General features: G+C 38.6%; 1 protein-coding gene and 1 long non-coding RNA gene across 2 annotated transcripts in view; one reads left to right on the top strand and one right to left on the bottom strand.

Moving 5' to 3' along the window:
* The window catches only part of LOC129740249 (pyrokinin-1 receptor-like), a 188,502-nt gene that overhangs the window by 149,216 nt on the left and 15,341 nt on the right, over window positions 1–23,945 (top strand). The window contains exons 4-7 of the mRNA XM_055731858.1: window positions 11,699–11,864; window positions 12,118–12,250; window positions 21,989–22,289; window positions 22,421–22,635. Of these exons, the coding sequence (XP_055587833.1) occupies window positions 11,699–11,864; window positions 12,118–12,250; window positions 21,989–22,289; window positions 22,421–22,635 (815 nt within the window). The remainder of the gene's footprint in view (window positions 1–11,698; window positions 11,865–12,117; window positions 12,251–21,988; window positions 22,290–22,420; window positions 22,636–23,945) is intronic.
* Window positions 1,867–3,067, bottom strand: LOC129740250 (uncharacterized). The gene is made up of 3 exons (XR_008736171.1): window positions 2,789–3,067; window positions 2,333–2,727; window positions 1,867–2,274 (listed from the first exon to the last, which is right to left on the bottom strand). It is a non-coding gene; the product is annotated as an uncharacterized LOC129740250 (long non-coding RNA).

Below are 23,945 nucleotides of genomic sequence, written 5' to 3'. Positions count from 1 at the left end.
TTGTTAAGTAAATAAACGATTCATTTTTTTGCTTTTTTCTAGAGAGATTTTTCTAGAAAATGTAGCAAAACGATAGGTGTAATCTTTGTTATATCATCCATTTCGACCTTTGAGAACGATACAATGTATCTTTAAAAGATCTTTTTAAGATTTGTAGAGCAAAAGAAATCGATTCGTTTTAAAATTAATTAAATGTTATTTTATTTCTTAACGAATGGCATTCCATAATTACACTATTTTACCGTTACAGGCCCTAGTTTTTTGCAGGTCCTAACTCAGCGCTATTTGTTATTTCGACACAAATTTTTCGATTTTATACAAAAATTACGTCAATCAAACAAGCAGATCTTGGAAGCCTAAGCAGTCATAAGAATTACACATAATGATATAAATATACTCGACAAATTAAAGTAAAATATCTTAATAAATATAAATATACATGATTAACAAGATTTTTTTTAAATGTGCAGAACTAGGACTGTTTACGGTATGTTTTTTTCACGTTCGCGTTACAATCCTACACAGAAAAATAACATGATCATATCCATGTTCTGTTCGTTATTCATTGGAAAAACTAGCCTGTGCCATCGAATCCTATAGCTGCCGTTTGGCTACTTGAAACTACTTGCTGTGTCGACATCTGAAGACCTTTCTATTTACAGAATAATTAATTTTGCTTTTTTAGACCACATCTGCAAAACTATTCTTATAAAATAAAGAAATAATGTACATACATATTGTGTTTGAAAGCTTACCCTAAACACAGTCAACATAGCTAAATAATCACACATTTTCATTTCTTTCTGCTGAGTGCTTTTTGGTGCGCCATCAGGTGTTGTTGACCGACGTCCAACTGTGAAATTTCCGAAAAGGTACCGGAATATGCTGCTACAGGATCGGTATCGCTGAAAAGCGTACTCCTCAAAGTCCACATTTCACCCAGTCGGGATTCAATCGGCAAACAAGCAAGAATGCGACTAAACGGTGTCAACTAATCGCACGGAGTGAGACATTTCATTTGCTTCAGCAACACCTCTGCTTCAATGACGGCATCCATCGGTGGATATCCTTAGACAAGAACTGTCCGATCATGCTTAATCGAAAGAATTAGTTTGCGGAACATTTCCGGAATTATGTATTCGTCGATTTTTTCGAGGTGGCGGCCAGGCCTATTTGCTCGTAGTAGTTCATTCAGTTGAATTCAGATTTCCTGCAGACTTTTTGTAGTTTTTTGCTTAAGCTTTAAGATACACGTATTTTGAATGATTTGTGCTGCTCTTGATTCCTATGTTTAAAAAAAAAGAATTTTTATTGTAGTCTTATAAAAAAAACTCAGGCAAATTGGACCTTTTTGGTCGTCTGTTGTTGTTATTTGAAACCTGAGACCATCTCGAGACGAACTGTCTCCTAGAGTAGAATAGCCTTTAGGACAACCACAAATTAAAAAACAATATTGAAAAAAAAACTGGGAACATACCTTGCCGATTTCATGGAACCATTTTTTGTTGTTTTTCGCATCCGGGTCGAAAATTGAGAAATAGTGATGTCTGCTGTTGCCGCTGGTGGTGGTGATAGTGATACTATCAGTGACGGCTTTACCTTTGGTCGCAATCGTGGCTGAGGAACTGGTATTTTATTCCGCCACACACTGCTGCTACTGTTGGTGACATAGTGGTGGTTGTTGTGGCTACCAGTGAAATTCGTCCTAGTTCCCTTCTCGTCCTTGGCGATACCGAAATTTGTGATCGTCTAGGCCAACAAACCAGCAGCGGCCTTCAGTTGCCAAATTTTGTATTAAGAGCTCCGGTACATCTTAAAATACAAAAAAAAAAAATGAAGGGATTGAGGAGAAGTTCAAATAAAACTGGATACTTACAGGAGGGAAACCGAGCATAGGAATTCTCCGCTTGTTGGATTCCGGTCACTAGCCACGGAAGCCACCATCATAATCAATCTGTTCATTGTGACCACTGAACCACTTCCACGTACTTCCGCCGTTGGAGAAGAAAACTGACACCTTGTGATTGGTCATTGACTCGCCGCTGTTGCTGCTCGACTGGCTCGTTTTTGTGATGATAATGGGAATAGCGCTGTGGTGTTCGTCTCTTCCTCCGGAATGTTGTGACTGGTGGTGTGGTCGCAATCGTGACTGAGAAACTGGACGAGCGATGATGGTTGTTCCAGACCAGTTTTCACCTCCACCTCCACCTCCGGTGTTGGTCCGGTCGGATGGTGGAGTTTTTCACTGCAGCATCTACTATGTATTTTGTTAAGCTGTACGGAGTGGAGAAAAATTAAAATTATTGCTTAATAAAACAGTTTTTCCCCTTACCTTCATCGCTTGCGTTGTTGTCGACCTGGATGCGCTTAGTTTTCAGTGGTTGTATGGCCATTTTTAGCGGTTTTTTTCCGGCGAGTGACGGATGTTGCTAGGGATTCGTTCGAACCTGTTCGAATGGTTCATACGTGATAAAAAACGGGTGGTGATAACTGATGAGAGGGAACGCTTCCGGCGGATATTTGATGTTGGATTTGGTGGTGCTCCTGCTTGCCGCTGATGGTACTATCGGTGTCGTCTGTGGTCGCAATCGTGGCTAAGGAAGTGATCAAATGATTAATTTCTCCACCAGTCATGTTTACTGCTTCTGCTGTTGTTAAAGTGCATGGTGCTTATTGTTCCGGCCCAGTGTTGTTTGGCGAAGCAACTGCCCGAGTGTTTGTACGGAGCTGTACGGAGGGTACGAAAAAGATGAAAACTTTCGCTAAACAAAACCATTTTTTTACTTACCCTCACCGCTTGTGTTGTTGTCGGCCTCGGTGCGCTTATTTTGCGGTACTATTATGGCCATTTATGATTTCTCTGGCCAAACTCGAGCGGTTTTCCGGAACCGTACGACAAGACTCGTTTTTTTCTAACGTAACGTCACAGCTGCAGCGAAGACACATTACGACAAGATGTGCGAGAATTCAATTGGATCTGAGATCATTAATCGTATCTTTCAGAAATCCTTTTTTATCATTCTCAGCAAAGACGCCATAAGCAAAGTCGCAAAATAAATCGAGAAGATTAACGTAATCAGAAGCAAATAATTTAGACGATTAAGTGTACGGTATTCGATTATGCGGGCCGCCAGTTTCGGAAATCGGCTATTTTGACTTCTTTTATTATAAAATTATTTTCACAAAAACTGTAAGAGATTTTCACAGAAAAATTGCTCTAACGTATATAAAACAGATGTCCGCTCATGTGTATATTGTTTTCAGACTCCTATCTATTGGAATATGGGAGAAAATGAGTGCTTTCCTTAATATGCGCATATAGCCCGCCTCTCCCCTACATGATATATGCTGCAAATGATGGAATGCACAATTCGACTGAGTCGATTTGGGGGCCTTTTTAAAATTTTTCAAAGCCTGAGGTCATGAGAGTTCTGGAGAGTCCCTTCCGTCACACTTAAAGTTTTTTGTCCCTGACTAAACAGATCAAACTTGAAGCATAAGTGCAGAATCGATCTTTTTTAACAGAGAAAATCACATTTAGGTATTTCAGAACGGCCCTTCAAGACCTCCAGAACTAAAGTCTGCTTCATTTAATATTGGAACACAAACAATTGCGTGTAGTTCAGTCATTTATTAACGAATTTATAATTTGTTTTTCATACAAATGTAGCATTTTCTTTACTCTTTCATAAAAAAAAATTAAAAAAAATTATTCATTGCTGTTTCGAAGAAATTCTCGTACTTTTCCCGTAATACGGCACATTAGGCGGCGCACACCCTTTTCGTCCACCGTTTTAGCGATTTGATTCCACCAGTTCTTCATTTGAGTCATGTTCCTAACAAGTTTTCCCTTTGCCTTAAGCCTCCGCTTCGTGATTGCCCAGTATTTCTCTATCGGCCGGAACTGGGGGCAGTTTGGGGGGTTGAGGTCCTTCGGTATTACGCTGACCCCGTTCGTTGCGTACCATTCCATAACCGTTTTGCTGTAATGGCAGCTTGCGAGGTCCGGCCAAAACATTACTGGACGGTCGTGGGCACGAATGAACGGCAGAATCCGTTTCTGTAGGCACTCTTTTTTGTAGACTTCTGATGTCATTGTCTTGTCAGTGAGAAAGACTTTGGTTTTTTGTCCACAACTGCATATCCCCTGCCAAATCATGTACTTGCGGGCGAATTTATCCGCAAACACGAACTTAAATTTTGCAGGTACATCCCCCCGAGCCGTCGCCAAATAAAATTTTTGACCTGGGATTGGCCCTAAGTCCGCCTTCACGTAGGTCTCATCGTCCATCAGAATACATCCGTCGAACTTGGTCAGCACTTGGTCGTACAGCTTTCGAGCACGGATTCTGGCCACATTGTTCTGCTTCAGCGTCCGATTTGGCTGTTTGCTGGCTCGGAATGACCTTATTCCTTCCCGGAGACGAATTCGTCGCACCGTACTGTGAGCGGCCTGGAACTGATTGGCCAAATCGCGGTCTGAAAGATTGGGATTCCTCTTGACGGCCTTGATGACTTTCCCACGCAGTTTCTGTCGACCGGAACAGTTCCACAGGAGCAGTTCCACTCCGACGCTTCGAATGCGGCTTCCGAGCCGTCGTCAATGTTTCCTTGTACTGCTTGATAACACGCCATACGGTATTTCTGGGCATTTTAAGCTGTTTAGCTAGCTTCGATGCCGACAACAATGGATTTTCAAGAAAACTGTGCACAATTTGATCTCTCCGTTCGGCTTCCATGGCGGTTGTTTACAAAATGCTATCGTTTGGTGTTATGACATAAATACATGGTGAAAGGTAATGAATTTCACGACACGTGGGTGAAAAAAGTTTCCAAATCCGTCCACTAGGAGCGCCACAATGAGCAAAAGAATTTGTTCCAATATTAAATGAAGCAGACTTTAGAGTCATCTTCTGTCTATGAAGCACTACTAAAGCATGGATCTTCTTAAATCTGGACGCAATAAAACGAGCCTTTCTCGGAGCTATGTGAACGAAATAAAAATGTTTTGAACTCAAAATGTAGGGTTTCTATTGCACCTTAAAAGAAAAATAATAAAAAATATATTCCGATGTTGTTTTGATCAAATTTCGAACTTTTTGTCGAATACCACTCATCATAGTTTGGACACTTTGTTCGCTGACTTCAGCGGCCATTTTTTTCCACCATTTCTTCATCTCTGTGGCAACCCGAGTCATCCTACCATTCTTCTTCATCTTCTGTTTGACAATTGCCCAATATTTTTCGATAGGCTGTAATTGAGGACAGTTGGGTTGGTTGATGTCCTATTCGACAAAATCCACCCCGTTGTCCCGATACCACTGTAGCACTTCTTTGCTGTAGTGACAGCTTACAAAATCTGGCGAAAACTTTACTGGTCCTTTGTGAGATCTAATGTACGGAAAAAAAACGTTTTTCAGACATTCTTCCTTGTACATTTTGGAGTCCATGGTCTTGTCTTTCACAAAAACTGGGGTTTTTCGACCTTGCCAGATCAAACACTTTCTTGTAAACTGATCGGCAAAAACCAATTTGAACTTGGCGGAGACATCACCCCGACCAGTGGCTTTGTAAAATTTTTGGCCAGGAAGCTGCCCAAAATCCATCTTTACGTACGTTTCGTCATCCATGAGGATGCATCCATCGTACTTCGTTAGAACCTTGTTGTGTAACTTCCGGCCACGTCCTTTGGTTACTGCATTCTGCTTCAATGTCCGGTTTGGTTGCCCTCTGGCCCGATAAGATCATATTCCTTCGCGCAGACGAATTTTTATGACGGTGCACCGGTCGGTATTGAATTTCTTGGCGATGTTATAGCCCGACTGCCCTGGGTTTGCCTTAATCGTTCTCAACACCTTCAAATGCAGTTTCCAATCCTTAGTGCCACTATGACGCTTGGTATGAACCTGCTGCTCGATAGCATGTATCTCACGGAATTCTCACGAATTTTCAACACTAATAGAGGAAACATTCCAAAACAAAGTACTGTCAAAACATTCCAGATCCGACAACTAGGAGCGCTATGGTATAATAAACAGTGCGTCCAGATTTATTTAAGATCCATGCTTTAGTATGGAAGGGGTCTTGATCTTGGGCGGGGTATGAATACACTACTGGAAATAAGTATAAAGGCAACGTAGTTTTTAATGCTCTTACGTTTACAGTGTAAACAACTGTAACAGATTGTTAGTCAATGTAAATGTAGTGGTGAGTAAAATATTATCTGTGTGTCAGAATGGATTTGAATGCATGTGTGCGTGTCAGAGTATAAATATTTTCATTTTGCGCCTGGAAATAATTATAAAGACAGCTGTTTGCTTCTGTTCAATTTCGCTCGCAGAGGATATTTTTTTCGTTGAAAGTGAAAAGTTTTGCTCAATACGAAGTGAATTGATGGTGACAAAGAAAAAAAACATCATTGGTGAAGGTTTGCACATTTTATTTGATATTCACAGGAAAAATGCCAAAAAATAGCCCTTTGAGCGATTATGAGAAGGTTAGAGTAGATACTCTTCGAAAACAAGGGCTAACCTTGCGTGAAATCGGCATCAGGATTGGTACACTCAACGAATTCGACACATTTGGGCTATGTGTCAACCTTTATAGATTTTTGCAATTAGTTGTACAGTTGAAAAATATGTGTGCGTACGTATAGCCCAAAACATCGAAAGGTTATATGTGGAGAAATATGAAAGGCACATGGGGGACAAATAATTTGAATAAATTTCTGCATTTAGAGTATATATGCGTGGCAAATTGCTTTAATTAATTTCAAGGGAGAATTATATGCTTACTAACTTTGGACTTTCTTAGTTTATTCCTAATTTCTTTATTTAAAATTGCACAAACTGTTTTCCTCACACTTCTTCATTCCTTGATGGGTCACTGATTGGTTAAGGGAATTTTAAGAATGAAGATCCCCGTCCAGATCCAGGGGGAGCAGCACCGGTTGTTCCAGATGGTTCGAGCGGATTGATTCAGGTTGTTGGTGGTTGAAGATGCAGCTGCATCCAGGTTCGGGAACTTTTTGCTTCCACATTCCCGGATGTTCTGAATCATTAACTCTGATGTAGCTTTTGCTTTTTAAACTTTTCGGGTCCTGAGGGAGCATCTGCTGAGGCAGTTCTCTGCTTATAAAAATAAATAACAAACTCAGGCCATATCAGTGAGCCTGGCAAACACGGGGACGTACTTTCGGAACCGCAGCTTTAATCCTCTCCTCATGATTGAAACGAATGAATCCGAATTGCACCCGGTCGTCTAGCAACAGGAAACTAACTTTATTTACAATTTTCGTTAAATTTCTTTTCCTGTTCCAATCTTATTTCCGCGTGCGCCATTTTGAAACAGAAACAGAGAAAACATCGACAGCCGGTTCGATGAAAATTTGACTGTTCGCACACGCTCATTTCATTTCAGTCAGCCTCATATATTTACCCCACTTAAAACTTATGTGTGAACGATTTAATTGTTATGAGAATCATATAAAATATATGCGTAGAGGAATTTTGAACACTTATATGTGAGGGAAACATACATCCGAAGTGTGGATTTTTTGCAGTGTAGGAGTAAGGATGTGGTGCATGATTATCTGCGGCTAGGCGAAAAATATGAACAAAGAAGCGATGTGGATGTTCATCTTCCCTGACGCCGAGGTTTAAGAGGGAATAAAACGACTGGCGGTCCACCAAAAGCTGAGGAAATCAAGGCGGAGATGAAGCTGAGAGTATCTGGGCGTCGGATTCGGTAGGTTCTCAAAGACGATCCTAATGTTTCCTTCACCAAAACAACGCCTGTACCAAGACTTCTTCCTCGTCACAAAAAAACCCGTTTTGCTTTTGCCGAAAAGTACCAATTTTGGGACCAAGAGTGGTCAAACGTGGTTTTTAGTGACGAAAAGAAGTTCAACTAAGACGGGCCAGATGGTTTTAGCAGCCGTTGGTACGACAAGAAGCAGAAGAGGCCAATGAGAGAGAAACGAAACTTTGGTGGAGGTTCCGTCATGATCTGGGCCGGCATAAGCATGGCTGGAAAGACACCTGTTTGTTTCATCTCTACCTGGATGGACTCACAGATGTATTGCCAGCTATTAGAAGAAGTTCTTGTTCCATTTTCGGAAAATTTTATGGGCGAAAACATGGTTTTCCAGCAAAACAATGCTGCCTGCCATGCGTCCAGAGCTACGAAAGAATTCTCGGAACTTCATAACATCCCTCTTTTGGAGTGGCCAGCCTGTAGCTTGGATCTAAATCCGATCGAAAACGTTTGGGGACTTCTCTCCCGTAACATTTTCAAGCATGGCCGAAGTTATGAAACGGCTGGACAAATTAAAATGGCGATTCAGAACGAATGGTCTAATCTGGATCCGAACGTTTTGAAAAGCCTCATAACTTCTATGCCACGATGATTGCAAGAAGTCATTGCCAAGAAAGGCGATGCTACACATTATTAAAGTCCTTTCTTGTGATTTTATCCAAAATTCTGTGATGGTTTTCTGTGATGCTATTTCCTTTAATTTCATTGAAAATTTATGATAAATTGGTTATTTTTAACATTTCAGTTGGGAAAAATCAATTGACATTACCATTATTATCATATTTTTCAAATTCAAGGAAAACAATCTTTATTTTATACTGTTCAAAAAAATATATAATTTCGGAAATCTATTCAAAATTCAAAATTTGTGAAACCTGTGAATATTTCAAAATTTTGTGTTCTGAGATACAGATTCTGTGATCAAAATTTGCTCAAAATTCTGTGAAATTACAGATTTTTCTGTGATTTCGGCAACCTTGCTCCGGAACCACATGAACTGTTTGTAAAGGGTGGTCAGTTAATTATCATTGCGAAAAAGTAAGGTTAAACATTTAAAACTGATTGATTGAGAAAGTTTGTCAAAGCAAAATTCTAGGTGGTGTAAACTGTTTACTTTTTAATTTCCAAAGCTGAATTGCAGACAATTGAAAGAAACAAAGATTTTAATTGAACGAATAAGAAGCTCAAACTCATGATTTTTAATCACATTTTATAAATCCGCATAATAAATAATACCGTAATCCGGGGTAAGATTGACCACTTTTGTCAATATTTTCCATTTTTTTCTGTTAAAGGGAATGTGGCACGTTTCGTATTTTTTAAAACCAGTACTGGACTCCTATGAACGTAAAAAATGGTAGCAGAAATTTGTTAGACTTAAAATTTGATTTAAAAATCGATTTCGTTTCTGTTAAGAATTTGATGCTTTGAGGTAACATTCATCAGTCTCTATTTTGGCGGTTTTATTGAGTTTTCTTGATCATAAAGGATTCAAAACAATTTCTGTGAATTTCTGTGTTTTTTGAATTAGACTTTTTTGCGGTCCAAAAAAAACAACATCCAGATGTGTTAAGGCTGGACATTATTTAAAATCGAAAGATGGATAATGGTGCTGCATAAATTAAGGGGCATATTTTTTAACATTAACAATTAAATTTTAACTTCAAAAACAAATTAAATTTTGTCTTCATTCATTTCCTTATTCCCCTTTTATGTTTTCCTGCAAACTTCACCATTTGATAGGGTTCATAGCCTTTTGTCCTGGACGGGCTTACTCTTGAAAAATGTCCCTATTTTTTAAATATCAAAAATTTACTTCAAACTTTAACAAAAACTCCACCAAAACTACACATTTACCAAGGAAAAAAGTTGAAAATTTACAAAAATCAACCATGTTTGCTTCTAAACGCTTTGATTTCATCAGGAAGGTTGTTTGTTTGCGAACCCTCGAAACAATAGATAAATCAAAATTTTGAAATAACACTTTTACTTACATTTGGAATTTTTAAAAACAAACCAAGTTTTTCTCAATTTTAAAGTCAACTTATAGGTTTCAAAACATAGAAAAATGTTTTGAAATATTTTAACTTTAGACTTAGTTATTGATGATTATTTGGAAAAATTTCATGTTGATCAAAATAACGCCGGTAATCAATGAAACCCCGTTTTACGGTACCAATAAAAGGTGATTTGGTTTGAAAGTTTGAAGTACTGCGTGCCGTGCTAGCGCTTGGAACTCTCGCGCTGCTGTCACAGGATCTGGTCTTACTATTTTTTGTGTTTTTTTACAACTGGATAAATTAAACCAACTACAATATTGATGGCAGGCGGTGGCGCGTAGCCTAGGATGATACCTTCTAAGAGCTCAACCTTGCTAAAAAATGGTTCAGAATATGAGGATAGCGATATGATTAACAAATCATTGATTTGATTCAAAAATCTGAATCTGATTTGAAAATTCAAATTTTGAATGAAAAATCTTAATCTAAATTTTGAACAAAAGTTCTATATGTATTTGAATTATGAATCTGTCTTCTTAATTTGAAGCTGAATCTGAATCTGGTATTGGCTCGAGGGGTATCATCCCGAACTCACGTTTAGAGGGCGTGAGAGCAAATCTCTGTCTGTTTTATGACCTTTTTTTTCTAATTTTCGATCGCCTCCGTAATTAATTTAGCGATTGCTGGCTAAGCAAATGCCTACCTTTTCTGGAGCCAACATCAGTTTGATATGCACTATTAGACTGAGTCGATTTGGGGTCATTTTTGAATTTCTCAAACCCTGGGGTCTAAAAAGTATCGACTTGGTCCAAAACTCATCCATGATTTTTTGCAGAATTTTTAAGTAACGTTTACATGAGTGAATTTGAACTTTTAGGTTTGTATGGGAAAATTGAATATTTTGTACTGAAAAATCAACATCATTTTTATTTCTTCTGTGGAACCAAGCCAGCTGATGGCTTTTGTGCTAATTTATAAAATTCCTAATGGAAATTTTCCGCTGAACAGCTTTGTCGAAGACCTTCACTTCGTATCTTATCAGGCAAAAAAGTTATTAGCTGTTTAACAGGGGTATGTCTTTTGGCATTGAAAAAACAATAAATTCAATTGACATCACTGCTGGAGCCTCGCGAAGTATTGCTTGAAAAGTAGTCATACAATACCTCGCTAGGCACACTGCAGGGATGTCAATTGAGTTTATTGTTTATCAATGCGAAAAGGCATATCCCCATTCAACACCGAATAACTTTTTTGTCTAATAAGATACGAGGATACGGTCTTCGACAAAGTTGTTCAGCGGAAAATTTCCTTTAGGAATTTTATAAATTGGCACAAAAACCATTATCTGGCTTGGTTCCACAGAAGAAATTAAAATTATGTTGATTTTTCAGTACGAAATATTCAATTTTCCCATACAAATCTAACGGTTCAAATTAACTCATGTAAACGTTACTTAAAAATTCTACAAAAAATCATGGATGAGTTTTTTACCAAGACGAAGCTTTTTAGACCCCAGAGTTTGAGAAATTCAAAAATGACCCCAATTCGACTCAGTCTAATACACTATGGAATAGAACAGTTTCGAACAATTTAGTTTTTTTTCCCCGTTTTTGCCATAGCCAACGGAGGAAACAATTTTTTTAAACTAAATTCATCAAAGTTGTAAAACCCAGAACAGAAGAAAGGGTGATAAAATCATTTCAATTGAAACATACAAATCAACGAACATCTTCGTGACTCGTCGAGCCGAGTCCATTGGTATATATAAAGTGAGGCCTTGGACCCTTAATTAATGATAGCCACCCAACTGATCGTTCACTATACCTCTGCCTCTATGTAAAAAAGGCAAAAATAGTATCGCTGATATCCTTCTCCAATTTCAGGAATGCCTTTGGAGCTGTACGGCACTTGGTACCCCTACGCCTATCCGTTCAATCAAGTGGCCTGCATCATTACCGGCCTTCTATCGGAAACGGCCACCAATGCCACGGTGCTAACGATAACTTCCTTCACCGTCGAACGTTACATTGCCATTTGCCATCCATTCCGGTAAGAACTGATTTCGTCCTCACAGAGCTCCAATGCAATCTGTAATTAATTTTGCAAATCCTACCTTCGACCAATTCTAAATTATGACTGTGCTACCCTCGCGAGGCCTCGTTGCTCTAATCAAAATTTAAATTCAATTAATTGAATTGTACTTGCCAGATTGCCTTGGAAAGCTCACTATTTGTATTTGAAATATTGACCTAATTTTTATCTCTAATTGAGTTTTCTCTCATTCCGGTTGAAAACATTTAAGCTCTCACACGATGTCGAAACTTTCCCGAGCGATTCGATTCGTAATCGCAATCTGGCTGGTGGCCTTCGGATTGGCCACACCCCAGGCGCTGCAATTCGGTGTCGTGGAAAATGAACACTCCCGGCTCTGTACGGTAAGTTTTTTTTTTGTGAAATCACTTCGCTTATTCTTCTGTTTTCTCGTGAAATTCGTGAGATCATAAAGTTATAGAGAAAATTAACAAGAAAATACGTACGGTGGTCGAGCGGTCAGCGCGGTAAACCGATTATCTCTGGTTCACTGGTGGCATGGGTTTGATTCCCATCTCGATACTCGATACTGGATGATAAATGTGGTTAAATATTAGACTTGAATAGTCCTGTAAAGCCTGAATCGGATATGATGGTGTATGTATGAATCAAAATCTGAATTTATTTTTTTGTCCAAACAAACTGATTCCTATTTCAATTGAAAGTTTCAATCTGAAGTTTTCAATCATAGCCGAAAATAATAATAAAAAGTCTTACAGAAATTTTCTCCTCATTTGAATCGCAAATAAGCTAATAAATATATGAAGATAAAAACCAAAATGTAAGCGCTTATAACCATACTTCCGTGATATGCTGAAGTGCCATTTTTCTATTTCGACAATAAAAGCGTTTTTCTCTTTTTTACCATTCTTCATAACTCTGGGACTTTACATGAAATATGATCTTCAAATACTTATAAGTTACTATAAATAACGTTGATTTTCCTTTAACGATTATCCGACAAAATGACGTTTATTCATTCTGAGCGCAGCTCTCTTAAGATCTAGAGAGCTTAAAATTGGCATTGGTACTCATTATGACCAGGAATGATGAAAAATGTTGTCAGATTTTTGGATGACCCCTTTTGAATATTGAGTTCGCGAAATTGACGGTATTGAACATCGGATTGTGATAAAAATTGGCAAATGGGTGTTTTAAGGGACGAGAAATTGATTTCAATAATTCATTTTTGTGTCAGAGGTCAGAAAGGGGGTACAGGTTACACTTTTTGCGGGGGCTAAGTCTTTTCGACTGCAGTTGCTTGTGGAGTCCATAGTAGGCACGACTTCCGCTGATAACTCGCCGCCGGATCTCACGGCTGGTGTTATTGTCTGCGGCCACCAGTGAGCCGCGGTAGAAATAGTCTTCGACTATCTCCAGCTCGTCGCCGTCGATCGTGACCTTGTTATTACTGGACAAGCGGGCTCGGTCGGTTTCGGATCCGCAGACCAGCATATACTTAGTCTTGGACGTATTAATAATTAACCCAATCCTTCCTGCTTCGCGTTTCAGTTTGCGGTAGAGCTCTTCCACCGCCGCAGATGATCTGCCGACTATATCAATGTCTATGAAGAGATTAACCACCGTAATTTTTGTTTGTTACTTTGATTTATCGGCCTAGCGGTGAAAAGTGATGTCCTTTTTAGTAGGGTCATCTAAAGATTATGAAATTTTTTATATAGATGGATAGAAGGCTAGAAGAAATGAAAGATGGTGAAGATGAGCGGGTAGAATTTGTCTAGAAGCATTACCATCACATACCAAATTTTTGTTCCTCACGAGCCTACTACTATGAAGTGGTAGATACAGATAGAGTTGCATCTACCACCACACATTAGTAGGCTTAGCGTGGTCCGCCCCACAAGCGAGAACTTGTAGTTCGTCCGCACTACAAGTTCTCGCTTGTGGGGCGGACCACGCTAAGCCTACTAATGTGTGGTGGTAGATGCAACTCTATCTGTATCTACCACTTCATAGTAGTAGGCTCGTGAGGAACAAAAATTTGGTATGTGATGGTAATGCTTCTAGACAAATTCTACCCGCTCATCTTCACCATCTTTCATTTCTTCTAGCCTTCTATCCATCTATATAAAAAAATTTCATAATCTTTAGATGTCCCTACTAAAAAGGACATCACTTTTCACCGCTAGGCCGATAAATCAAAGTAACAAACATATATCAATGTCGTCGGTAAAGCAGATAAGTTGACTGGATCTGTTGAAAATCGTGTCCCGCATTTCGCCCACCGCTCGTCGAATAACACCTTCTAGCGCTATACATCATGCAGGATAGACCATCGTCTTGTCGAAGCCCCCTGTTTGATTCGAAAGAACTCGATTCACCCGAAATCTGTACCCAGCACTGCGTTCCATCCACGGTCGCCTTGATCAGTCTGATCAGCTTCTCGGAAAAGCCGTTCTAGTCCATAACTTTCCATAGCTCGTCACGGTCGATCGTGTCGTATGCGGCTTTGAAGTCGATGAATAGATGGTGCGTAGGGACTTGGTATTCACGGCATTTTTGGAGGATTTGCGAAGTGTGGAGATCTGGTCCGACGTTGAAAGCCGGCCTGATAACTTCCCACGAATCTGTTAGCTTGTGGCGTTGGGCGGCGGAGTAAGATTCAGGACGACATATTGTAGACGGCATTGAGGACAGTCATTACTCGGTAGTTCTCACGGTCCAATTTGTAGCTGTAGATAGGACGTATTATCCCCTCCTTCCACTCCTTCAGTAGCTGTTCTGTGTCCCAGATCCGGACCATCAACCGGTGTAGGCAATCGGCCAACTTGTCCGGGCCGATTCTGATTAGTTCAGCTGCGATGCCGTCTGTCCCAACCGATTTATTGCTATTCAGCCGACGAATGGCTTCTTTTACTTCACTCATCGTTGGGAGTGGCTCCTCTTCGTCGTTGGCTACGCCGGCGATGTAGCTTCCTCCACCGTCTTGGTCTCCTGCATGTGCGCCGTTCAGGTGTTCATCGAAGTGCTGCTTCCACCTTTTGATCACCTCACGATTGTCCGTCAGGATACCTCCGTCCTTTTCCCGGGACATTTCGGCTTGCAGCACGAAGCCTTTGCGGGATGCGTTGAGTTTCCGATAGAACTTTTGTGTTTCTTGGGAACGATGCAGCTGCTCCAGCTCCTCGAGCTCCACCTCCTACAGGCGGCGCTTTTTCTTCTGGAAAAATCGAACTCGCTGCTTCAACTGCTTCTTCTGCTGTCGGCGATTTTCCACGTTCCGACGGATGCCCCTTTGCACTACTGCTACTCGCGCGGCGTTTTCTTCGCCCATCACCCTCCAACACTCTACATCAAACCAGTCCGCAGCGCTGTCGATGGCTGTCTTGATGGTATCCCAACAGTCCTCGAGAGGGGCTTCGTCAAGTTCGCCCACTGCCGGCAGCGCTGCTTCAACCGATTACGCGTAGTCTGCTGCGACCTCAGCTTGTTTCAGTTGTGCGATATTTAACCGAGGCGGGCGTCGGTTTCGTATGTTGTTCACTACGGAGAGTTTTGGGCGCATCTTAACCATCACCAGATAGTGGTCTGACTCGATGTTGGCGCCTCCACATGATCTGACGTCGATGATGTCCGAGAAGTGCCGGCTGTCTATCAAAACGTGGCCGATCTGTGATTGCGTTTGGTACGGTGATCTCCAGGTATACTTGTGTGGGAGGCGGTGCTGGAAAAAGATACTACGTACGGCCATTTGTTTGGAGACGGCAAAATCTATGAGTCTTAGACTGTTTTCGTTTGTCAGCTGGTGCGCGCTGAACCTTCCAATTGTCGGTTTAAATCCCTCCTCCTGGCCGACCTGAGTGTTAAAATCCCCGATGACGATCTTTATATCATGTTTTGGGCAACGGTCGTATTCACGCTCCTGCTGCGCGTAAAATTCGTCTTTGTCGTCACCGGTTCTTCCGAGGTGAGGGCTGTGCACGTTGATGATGAAGCTGTTGTTGAAGAATCGCCCATGATTCTCAACCGGCATATTCGTGGGTTGATCGGACACCTCCAGATCACGCGCTTGGTCATCTTCCCCATCACTATAAAAGCTGCTCCAACCTCGTGTGTGTTGCCGCAGCTCTGGTATATGGCATGGCCATCTTGGAACATTCGTATCCTGGAGCCCTTCCAGCATACCTCCTGCAGCGCTACGATATCGAATTTGCGGTTCTTCAATTCGTTGGAGAGCACGTGGGTACTGCCCATGAAATTCAGAGATCAACAGTTCCATGTTCCGAGTTTCCAATCGCTAGTCGCGCTTTTCGTCGCATGAGTCTTTGCCGATTTCCATCCGAAATTTCTTGCTCATTCTCGTTGGTTGCTGGTTTTTCTCAGTCACGGGCTCGCAAGGTTCGCAGCTTACCCCACTTTTTCGCAGGAGGAGCGACGTGATGTTGTTGTTTTGCCATATCGACAATATTCGATCTAAATTTGACTTCCGATGCATAACAACAGCTATCTTATTATTTCTTTTGACGGCCCCTCTTACAAAATTTGATTACTGAAATCCATTGTCCGTCTCGTGAAACCCAGATGTGCAAGTTTTTTATTCTAGTCAGATGCAAAGTAACGTCAATAACTCAATAAACTATTTGGTTCGCTAATTTGAAAAAAAAAACCCCTTCTACTGATCCCTCATCTAACATAACTAAAACAGCGAACAGTTGATATGGACGATCCCTTTTGTTGAATCTTGATTCAAATTTTAAACCTGCAATCAACTTTTTTTTTAAATACCTCGTGCGCATTCCATTCAGGTTTATTATAACGTCAATATTACCAAAAACAGTGTACATTTTATAGATACGAACGAACTTCTTTGCTGACCCTTGAAAAAAGCTCAAAACCTGAAATCCTCTGTTCGTCCCTAAAACCCCCGTCGTTATGTTTTCATTACAATCCAATGCATATTAACGTCAATATCGCTGCTCTTTGCTTATAAATTCCCATTGTTCATCCCTCCAAATCCCCATTTGCAAATTTTCCGTCCCATAAAACACCCCTGTGCAAATTTTCATCTCAATTCCTGTGAAAATAACGTTATATCGTGAGACGGCATACTACGAAAATTTATGTAAATTGTAAAATAATGTCAATTTAGTATGTGAGGATAATGCTTCTAAGTAAAATTTTACTAGCTCATTTTCACCATCTTTCATTTCTTCTAACTTTCCTTCAAATTCATAATCTTGGAATGTCCTTATTAATAAGGGCATTACTTTCCCCTATAGGGTTTAAATTCCGAATCAGAACTTCGATTCTGAATTTTGAATCTGAGTTTGAGAATCAGGCTTGTGGTCTATACAATGACTTAAGTATAACCCAATCCCACCTTTATCCTTTACTGGAATACGCAACCAATACATCATTTTAACAGAACATGTAAATCTATCAACCCATACTATTGAAAATTGTTTAGCTACAGCAAAGAAGGGTTGAGGATATAAGATGACTAGAAAAAGACCGTTTTTTTCGAAAAATTATCATTTTTGTGTTCAGGGCTTGTGATATTGACAAGTCAGTTGCTTCTTGAGCCGATGTCCATGAGTTCGAGCTCAAGAGTAAACAACGATCACAGTTGTACCGGATAAGTTTTCCAATGACTGTCCGCCAACTGCATATAAGTCGCGAATAACGTGAAGGTGTTAAAACGACTATAATCGAAAAAAAATCATTTTGTAGCATCAGAAACCCTTAGTCCATGTGCTTTACGATAAAAAAAAAGTTTGTTAGCAAGGTTTAAGGGTAAGCATCATTCTGGAATGATTAAAAAATGTACAAAAATGTACAAAATTTGTATTTGTGGAAATGTTTTTAAGCAATTATTTAAAAATATAGCTATGAGTCAGTCACAATTTTAAGAGACAAAAAATGTTGAAGTGTTTTAAAAACTACAACTAAAAAAATAGGTAGGGTGATTTGCCAATCGTTGCACAGCTAAGCACATGATTTTGGTTTTTATACTGTATTTTAGTCATTTCAACCAAATTCATTCGATTTTTTAGTCGATTGCACTGATACAGGATAGGTTAACATAATCCAAAAGTTCAAGTGTTTGAAAAAAAGTGACATAAAAATTTAAAAAATCATTTAAAACAGCTTGTCTATGCCCAATAGTTGCACAGCCAAATATTATGTCGTGCATAATGTTGTCCGATTTTTTCCAATGGTTGCACATTTTAAAAATCTTTTAAAGGCTCAGCCACCATGTGGTTGAGGAGGCTTATATTTTTTACGGAAACCAGTGTTCGGCACAAAAGCGCTAATCCGCTATTCGCTAGTTAGTCCGCTAGCTTTTTGTTAGCGGTTTATTTTTGCCGCTAAATTTGGATTGATTTAGCGAATTGAAAAGTTCCGCTATTTTTTGGTTCCGCTAATTGAAGATCGCTAACTGCCATATATTTGTATCAATCTTTCAAATTCTTAGTGATAGAATAAACTTTTTTTTCATTAATCAAGTCAAAGTGACATTGTGCATCATTCTGATTGTTTAATTGGATTCATTGGAGGAATGCGTACTAGAGTTAGAGAAAAAATGTGTTTAGTGTCATTTCTCTCTTTAAGCATTTTTTTAGCAAATTTTACGGAAGAAGATAACTATAAAAGGTGTTAAACAATATGAAACTATTTTCAACATCTCTTCATCAGCATTTCTTTTCAAATGGTTGAGCTATTTACTTTCACAATACAGTTTTTTGTAAGATTTTACAGATCAGTTCATATAGAAATAAGATAAAATCACTATTGTAGCCTTCGTTTAAAGCTCAAATAGAAATTGTATAAATGTTCACGTTTGACAATGCTCCTGCAAATTTAAAAAAGGGGAAAGCAGGTTAAAGATTTTAATTGAGGATTATGTAAAATAATGCCAAAACAAAAAAAATGAATGGCACAAAAAATTATTTGTTCATATTATTTTATGAAAATATGATCAAACTTATTTTAAATTAAATACTTGAAACTTCATTAATTCCCCCTTGGGGAGTTCGATAAATCGAAAGGGGGATGTGCGTTACTAAAGAAAAAATTGATATTTGTTCCGGCCTTAATGTTGGTAAATAAACAGTTAGCGATTAGCGATTAGCGATAACTTAAAGCGATAACTTTTTTGGCACATTTAGCGTATTTAATTAGCGATCGCTAACTTTGTATGAGTTAGCGATTTGATTAGCGGCGCTAATTATTCAGTTAGCGATACCGAACACTGACGGAAACTTATTATGAGAACTTCTGGTTCAAATGCAATCTAATTTAGAGATAGCCCCTATTGAATGGGGAGGGGGGGGGGGGGGGTCTTCTATATAAACCGTCCAATGCACAAATGGACCGAAAATCTAAAAAAACACAAAGCCGTCGGTTTGAGTGTCTAGAATAGAAACTCAAATCTACCTCTGAATTAAACCTCTGAATCTACCTCTGAATTTAACCGAAGTCATCTTAGAAAAGTGTTATTTGACCTTATTTGCTCAGTGTTGAGCTTTTTTCTTTATATGTCCTACCAAAAAATTTATATTTTCGAAATCCCATTGAATGAACTAAAAGATATTAATTACTTAATTTTTAAGTGCCTATTTACAGGTGAAAAGATTAAAGAACGTGATCTGTTTTTCCCCACTTTACCCCTATGAAGGAGATGTGATTTTATGAAACAATTGCTAGACTCACTTGGAATCTATCGATTTTTACATAATAGATATCAATTCAAAACTTGAAACTGGACACAACCACGCCCAAAGTTTCAGATCGTTTGACTGATTTATGCTCATGATATAAAATTTTGTATAAGAATTTATCTTTTCAAAAAGTTTATTGATTAAAATATCTTTTTCGTGTAAGTGGTTTATTAGTAATGAATGCAACCTCTGTAGCATTTCATCAATCTCAGGAAACAATCACATCACATAGAAATGTTTCTCAAGAGTTTTCCGTCTGAAAAACTGTTTTGGATCAAATTAAGTTTCACAAAGCTATGACTGTTTATTTTTCTGGATGATAAGGGTCAAATATAGCTTCACTTAGATGTCTCGAGTGACTGCAACTCGACGGCAGATTAAAATTTCTGAGAAAATTGCATATCAGATAAGTAACAATTCGGGTCTTCCAACCTTCGACTTTGATTTTATGGGTCGTAGTTTTCCTACTGTACAATATTTTGACATAATTTCTAACAAAATCAAGGGGATTGCTGTCGACATTGAATACAATTCTTTAATATTTGCCGTCTCGAAATTTGAGAAACAGTACTTTCAGAAAAAAATTTAGATTCTTTGCATAAAATGTTGAGTAAATGCTCGGGATGATGGATTTCAAAATAAATCTGATAAAAAAGTAGTCCCTCAAAACCCAAGCAGATGAGGTGACTTCGACAATTTTCAGACATTGCAAGTTGCCCGACTTTCATACAAACATATGTTTTTTCAACGTGATTAATAATTCCAAAACTTTAATTTTTTTATTTGACGGTAGAAAAAATAAACTTATGGAAATATGAAGTGTCTTTGAATTATGGAATTATTTATTGAAAATCAACATATGAAAATATGAAATTTCTTAGTGGAAAATCATTAATTAGATCACAGAAATTACTTAAATTACTAGTTAAACATAAATATCCACTTATTCAGAAAAAAATATGTATGACAATTTGTATGGAAGAAGAAATTTTTGGATATCCAAGAAATTCAAATAAGTTTGAAATGAAGTTGGTCTTTAATTATTGATTTTGCCTATTTCTAAGCTTAATTTTTTCCCAACATGAGAAGAAGCAAAGTATTTCATGGAAAAAGTTATAACCATTTCAAAATAAAAAAAAATCGGAATCCATTGTAAAATTGCAGGATTTGCTTTCTGGAGCTTTCATGACATGTTTTTGCGAAAGTTTTAAATCAATACACTTTTCATACTACGGTTAACAAGCTTTCAAATAAGCTGGCAAAACACTAAAATAAAAAATATTTACTTATTTTGAATCATTTGTATGACAACGAATTTCATTTCTGGAGTACAAGTTAAGTTTAGTTTTTGTTCACATGAAATGAAAGAAATATTTTAAAAATCACAAATTATGTTTTTTGAACTTTCAGTACATCTCTGATGGTTTCAATCGCTTTCAAAATTTTTATTACTATTTTTGGCTGTAAGAGCAATCCAACAATATTATTGGAGGTATACGAAATTTTCAATTTGTAATTTACAAATAAATTTTGCAGTTGGCTTATGTACAACAATGGGGCAGGAGGAGATTGAGCAGACCAATTGTTGAACGGTCCGACAGTTTTTCTGGTTAAGTATGGATCATAATTTTTTTTCAGAATCATGGGGTTAAAATTGTCCAACAAACGTTTCGTAAAGAGAACTGATACGAAAAATATTTTGTTCTGAAGTAAAACCTTATTTGCCATAGAAGGAATATTATAATATTATATTATATTATATTATATTATTATATTATTATTATATTATTATATTATTATTATATATTATTATAATATATAGGGTTTTTGTTAACAATTTGCACAAAAACCACGCGAAAAAAAAAAAGAAAAATTAAAACAGCCTTAAGATACACATTTAACAGCAAAAAATATCTCAAAAGCCTCATTTCATCAGAAAACATTCCGAATTACATGATTCAGTATTATTTTTGAGGAAAAGTTGGAAAATAACTGATACATTCACAATTTAAGTCAGTCTGTGCAACGATGGGTTAGGGGGCAACGATTGGCAAATCACCCTACTGTAAGTCAACTTCCTTAGCCTATGTGAGCCTCTGTGACGTTTATCGGAAGATTGTGCTTCATACGTTTAGAAAGTTCTAAAGAGGTTTCTTTCATGGAATGTCAAAACAATTTTGCCTGCTAGTTGCACCAAAGCTAAGAACCGTGTCGCTTCTTTTCTGTCCTTCAAAAAATTTCGAAACTACTGGGGCCAATGATAATAAATATGATTACAACCAACCAGCGCTAACGGAAATGACACTGCCAGGATTTTTTTTTCCCTCAACCCATCCAAACCGACCGAACGCTTGCAATAAAAACGGACAAAGTTTTTAATGAATTTTTCCTTCCGACCAGATCAAAAACACCCATTTCGAACATGCCTTCGAAGTGTCCAGCTTCCTTTTTTTCGTCGGTCCAATGACGGTCATCGCCGTCCTGTACGTGCTGATCGGAATCAAACTACGGAAGAGCAAGTTGTTGCAGGGCGTTAAGCGGCAGGGAAATCACGGAACGCACAGCGCTGCGGCCGGTGGAGCATTTTACAGTAGCGGCGGTCTCAGCGGGTATCCGGGGGAAGGAACGGTTACAACTGGAACAGGAATGTGTTCTTCCGCTCGAGGCGTAAGCGGTCAAACACGTGTGATCCGGATGCTCGGTAAGTACGGTCTACCATGTATGTACCCTTCATATTTGATTCCTTTTTCTTTTGACCCGAAGCAATAAAAATTTATCAATTTTCTTATTCTGTGTTTTTTCTCTACACATTCGGGCCTGATTTACTGGCAGTGGCAGTTGTTGCGACATTCTTCTTCTGTTGGGCACCCTTTCACGCACAGAGACTGATGGCCGTCTATGGATCAATGACCAACACTGGCAGCGACGGGTTTTACCGGGTGTACCAGTATCTGACGTACATTTCTGGAATCCTGTATTTCCTGTCCACGTGCATCAACCCGTTGCTGTATCACATCATGAGCCACAAATTTAGGGACGCTTCTAGGGTAAGTTAGGAAAACATCCTTCAAAGCATGGGAGGCCAAGATTTCTACCTTATTTGCCTCATTTTGAAGCTTACGGGCAGCAGAAGTTGAGTTTCTTCACGGCAATTTCACATTATGGATTCGCCTGTGGGATTTTTATTGCGTTGAAGGAAAAAAGAAGATTGCATTTATCAGAGGTCTTGTGGATTCAAAAACCTCACGGACCAAACGGTTTTTGACTATTCAAGACCCCCCAATTTCGGCAAACGTTTTTTCTTTCGATGAACATAACGTGTGAAATTTTCATGAAGATATTCAATTCTTGTTGTCCTCTCATAATAGAACAAATTTGGAGAAAATCTTGGCCACCCATGCTTTGAAGGTTCTTTCCAATTGCTTGAAATAAGGTTGCACATTCTCTTTACATTATTCCATTAATTCTAGCTATAAAGTAACATCGTTAACATTAAACCCTCATCTGTCCCAGAAATTTTTGTCCGTTGGAGTTCTTAGAGTTGCAAATTGACACTCCTGATTAAAACCGCTTTATCGTTTCTTAATGGAAACTTCGCTTTATCACTCTTGTTTCTAAATCGATTTGTACAAAATGTATAGTTTTGGAAACCTCGTAATGTAGCCCAGCAAACATGGAATTGTATCAGAAATGATAACTTAAGTCGTTTACAATGGTATGGCGAATCACAATTCCAACTGCATAATGAAAAGATCGTATAAAATGTCGTCTGAAGTAAATTTAAATCGGATTTGATAGAAAGTCTACCATGTTTGTAAATTTTGAAATGATTTCGCTCCCGCGCGAGCTTCAAGTGAGAGAATCATCATCATGCTGGATGCAATGAGCAGTGCATCCAGATAGGTAAAAATCAGATGGGAATTGAGAAATTGAAATTGAGAACTGGAAAATATTGTCGCTGGCATCGATTTGAAGGCGATGAAAACAAATTCTTGAGCTCTCTTGCAAGGTGTCGGATAACATCTAATCGGTGTAGTGTCATTCTTCGCTTTTCAATTACTAACTCGAATCGTTTCCTGCCATTTTGCAACGAAAATTTTGAATTTTAACTATTTTGTCAAAGAATTCATGTCGGAGCTCGAAAGTCTGGAAATGTCTGGAAGAAATGACAAAAGTCTGGAAACCTAAAAAAATGTCTGGCAAAATTCCAAAAATTCTGGAAGATCAGACTAAATCTGGAAGGTTGACATCACTGGTGGTGTATATGTATCGATGTATGTATATATGTATCGATAAAAACGTCCAGCAGTCGACGTATGGAACTCGACATGTACGCATACTGGAGCCTATTTCGTCA

Source organism: Uranotaenia lowii, chromosome 1, assembly GCF_029784155.1.
Source record: "Uranotaenia lowii strain MFRU-FL chromosome 1, ASM2978415v1, whole genome shotgun sequence".
NCBI classification, from domain to species: Eukaryota; Metazoa; Arthropoda; class Insecta; order Diptera; family Culicidae; genus Uranotaenia; species Uranotaenia lowii.
The sequence above is the reverse complement of the archived record's forward strand: the minus strand, read 5'-3'. Positions and strand labels throughout refer to the sequence as shown.